This window comes from Oncorhynchus gorbuscha, linkage group LG08 (genome assembly GCF_021184085.1).
Source record: "Oncorhynchus gorbuscha isolate QuinsamMale2020 ecotype Even-year linkage group LG08, OgorEven_v1.0, whole genome shotgun sequence".
Lineage (NCBI taxonomy): Eukaryota > Metazoa > Chordata > Actinopteri > Salmoniformes > Salmonidae > Oncorhynchus > Oncorhynchus gorbuscha.
Window position 1 is genome coordinate 46,913,161 of NC_060180.1, and position 3,939 is coordinate 46,917,099.

At 43.3% G+C, this 3,939-nt stretch overlaps 1 protein-coding gene across 1 annotated transcript in view; it reads right to left on the minus strand.

Annotated features, from left to right (window-relative positions):
* The window catches only part of LOC124041738 (protein Wnt-9a-like), a 37,429-nt gene extending 35,539 nt beyond the window's left edge, over positions 1-1,890 (minus strand). The window contains exon 1 of the mRNA XM_046359675.1: positions 1,621-1,890. Within this exon, the coding sequence (XP_046215631.1) occupies positions 1,621-1,823 (203 nt within the window). The 5' untranslated portion in view covers positions 1,824-1,890. The remainder of the gene's footprint in view (positions 1-1,620) is intronic.
* Between the last annotated feature and the right edge of the window lie 2,049 nt (positions 1,891-3,939).

The window sequence follows — 3,939 nt, forward strand, 5'->3', positions numbered from 1 at the left end:
CTAAGATTTGGAAACAAACTATACATTCAGGACACATTATTTAATGTGTTTTAAACTGTTTTTAAACTTAGTGGGTGTGTGAACCCTACACCAGAATTCTCTCTATCCCGATGTTTATGCTGGATGGGGAATTTTCTCGGCAAGCTGAAGAGACGTTTCATCCACCGGTTGAGCTGCATTTCTTTATTGTTACCAGCTGTTGCGACTGAAGCCTAAACTCACCTTTCGCTCCATGTCTGTTTTCAGTACCGACTTACAATAGTATTACAAGTGTTTCAACAAAATATTCGCACAGATGTCTGCTACCAGTCATTTAAATATGCCTGGTATCATCAATGTCTGAGTAATGAGCATACCTGTATCTCTCGCTTTCAGGATCACCTTTCTGTTGAACAACACTTAGAGCCCAAATGAGTTGTCAAAACTAGTCTCGGGGGAACCCCTCTGAAAAGGGGTCTTCGAGGAACCCCTGTGTGAAGGTTCAAACCGGAACCTTTTTGTGATGGGTGAGATTCAATTTGGAACTTTTTTAATAAAATATTGTAGATGTGGCAGCCTATCAGAACATTGGAGCCATGGCTTATTTGAGGCGTGGCTTTCAGACAGTTATTCTTGGCCACCCGTTAGGGTGAATGTCATTCCTGTTTACTATGTTAAGTTTGTACACTGCAAATTGAAATGTTCCTTGAATATGAATGCATATGACATATTCTAATATAATATTAACAATGCTGATTACATGTAGTAATAAATCATTAACCATTCGAACTGGGGGATTTGCATAGGAACTCATACACCACTGTAAGCATCAAGTTGAAGCTACAAAAGTGTCAGTGTTCACCGTTAACATGTAATGACAATACAACAGAACAGGAATGACATTTACTCTAATGAGTGGCCAAAATAGATCTATCTAAAAGCCACACCGCTATTAAGGCAAACCGCCAGTCCAGGGTTCCTCCAGGAACACCCTTCGCCTCATTGAAACATTAAAGGTTCCTCCAAGAACCCCTCAACTAATGGAAGATGCAAATATGAACCACTGGCCAGTGTTCCTTACGGAACTCCAGGTGTTCCTTGAGGATCTCCGGGGTTCCTCCAGCCGCCACTAATTCTAAGTGTGTTGGAGAACCCCCAACCCCTCCCTAACCCCTTAAAAATCTGCTTCGGCATACACTTTCGGTAGCCTGAGCTATTACACTGGTCAGTCAAATCAACCATTTCAACGCGACGGAATGATCTCAACCTGCTCTCACCACCGGTTGTGACAGCCTACTGCGCTACACAGGTGCTGTTGAACTGTCAGTTAGTTCTATGCAACAACATTGCAGATACCTGAAACAAATCACAACGTAGCGACAAGGACACCAGTATCTGATTCATTTGCACCGCATTTGATTTTAGAGGAAACATAAACAGTGATGAATGTAAATTTCAAATTTTCGGACATATTTAGGACTACGCAATACGAAAGTAGAAACATTTCAATGAACGGTAGGCTAATACGAGTAACGTAATTTATCCGGTCTATCAAAATTGATCTAAGAGCGCATGACATGTCTCGTAACGAACTCAAATCAATGACAGTGTCATGAACATGTGGATGGATCCAGTGCCTACCCGAAATACGCTGTGGTCGGTCCGGGCAAGTTGAAGAGGTACACTATAACTGTGAACGATAACCATCCCAGGAGTAGCTGTCCATCCAGCATTTTGCTGCGGCTCCAAGGCAGATCATTTCGTTTCTCCTGAGTAGCTGTGTAAAATCCCTTGTTGTACGTTCGGCACTTCTTATACAGAGAAGAATGTTGCGCTCCTCCCATTAGCAAGAGAGCAAGTCTGAGTGAGGGAGAGAGAAGGAGTGGGTAACAGAGAGATACAGAGAGAGAGAAGGAGTGGGTAACAGAGAGATACAGAGAGAGAGAAGGAGTGGGTAACAGAGAGATACAGAGAGAGAGAGAGAAGGAGTGGGTAACAGAGAGATACAGAGAGAGAGAAGGAGTGGGTAACAGAGAGATACAGAGAGAGAGAGAAGGAGTGGGTAACAGAGAGATACAGAGAGAGAGAGAGAAGGAGTGGGTAACAGAGAGATACAGAGAGAGAGAAGGAGTGGGTAACAGAGAGATACAGAGAGAGAGAGAGAAGGAGTGGGTAACAGAGAGATACAGAGAGAGAGAAGGAGTGGGTAACAGAGAGATACAGAGAGAGAGAAGGAGTGGGTAACAGAGAGATACAGAGAGAGAGAAGGAGTGGGTAACAGAGAGATACACACAGAGAGAGAGAAGGAGTGGGTAACAGAGAGATACAGAGAGAGAGAGAGAAGGAGTGGGTAACAGAGAGATACAGAGATAGAGAGAAGGAGTGGGTAACAGAGAGATACAGAGAGAGAGAGAAGGAGTGGGTAACAGAGAGACACAGAGAGAGAGAAGGAGTGGGTAACAGAGAGATACAGAGAGAGAGAGAGAGAAGGAGTGGGTAACAGAGAGATACAGAGAGAGAGAGAGAAGGAGTGGGTAACAGAGAGATACAGAGAGAGAGAAGGAGTGGGTAACAGAGAGATACAGAGAGAGAGAGAGAAGGAGTGGGTAACAGAGAGATACAGAGAGAGAGAAGGAGTGGGTAACAGATAGATACAGAGAAGGAGTGGGTAACAGAGAGATACAGAGAGAGAGAAGGAGTGGGTAACAGAGAGATACACAGAGAGAGAGAGAAGGAGTGGGTAACAGAGAGATACAGAGAGAGAGAGAGAAGGAGTGGGTAACAGAGAGATACAGAGAGAGAGAGAAGGAGTGGGTAACAGAGAGATACAGAGAGAGAGAAGGAGTGGGTAACAGAGAGATACAGAGAGAGAGAAGGAGTGGGTAACAGAGAGATACACAGAGAGAGAGAGAAGGAGTGGGTAACAGAGAGATACAGAGAGAGAGAGAGAGGACTTGCTTTGTGGCGCTGATTGTTAGACATTATAATTATGCATGATGTTCAATATTCAATATTTTACATTATGAAATCAATGAATGATATTGTCAAATGTTTTCAAATGTGCGCAGGCACGAGCGTGCACACACAACCACAGTCTTACTTTACAGACTGACAATAGACCTTCTAATTGAGAAGTATTTGTTATAACCCAACATTATTCTTTTTATGGAGTAATTTCCTTGCATACAGACATTAGGCCTAAGGAACTCTGTGAAACTGGGTGAACTTGTCATGAGCATGTTTAGAACCTTTGAGGTAGAGACTAGTGAAGTCAACAACACCTGATTTTGACATTCATGAGCTGTCCCTCTGTGTTGGAAGGTGTCCAGTAGTCGTTGTGCAGCATGCTAACTGAGGTCAGCTGAGCAGAGGTGTCAGTCTGCTATATACTTTGGTTTTTTTTTACTGCCAATTGGTCAATGACATGTCATTTCTGGAATGGCAAGCTAGCCTTTAGGGGCTAGGGGTTGTGCAATAGTTGCATGTAGTCTAGCCTACACCACTAAATGGCTTGGCTTGGAAAAGTTTATGCGTTACCTATTTTTCACTGAATCATCACTTCTATTGCTACAGTATTCTGTGTAGCAGTGACTACACTGAGTATACCAAACATTAGTAACACCTTACTGCGCCCCCCCCAATGATTTTCCCCATTCAAAGGCACTTCAATATTTTGTCTTGCTCATTCACCCTCTGAATGGAACACATACAAACACAATCCATGTCTCAATTGTCTCACGGCTTGAAAATCCTTCTTTACACCCGTCTCCTGCCCTTCACCTACACTGATTGAAGTGGATTTCACAAGTGACATCAATATGGGAACATCGGTGATCACCTGGATCCACCTGGTCAGTCTGTCATGGAACGAGCAGGTGTTCTTAATGTTTTGTATTCTCAGTTGGCACTATATGCTCATTCAAAATGTGTTCTGGTGCTGGGTACATCTGTCAAAAAGAC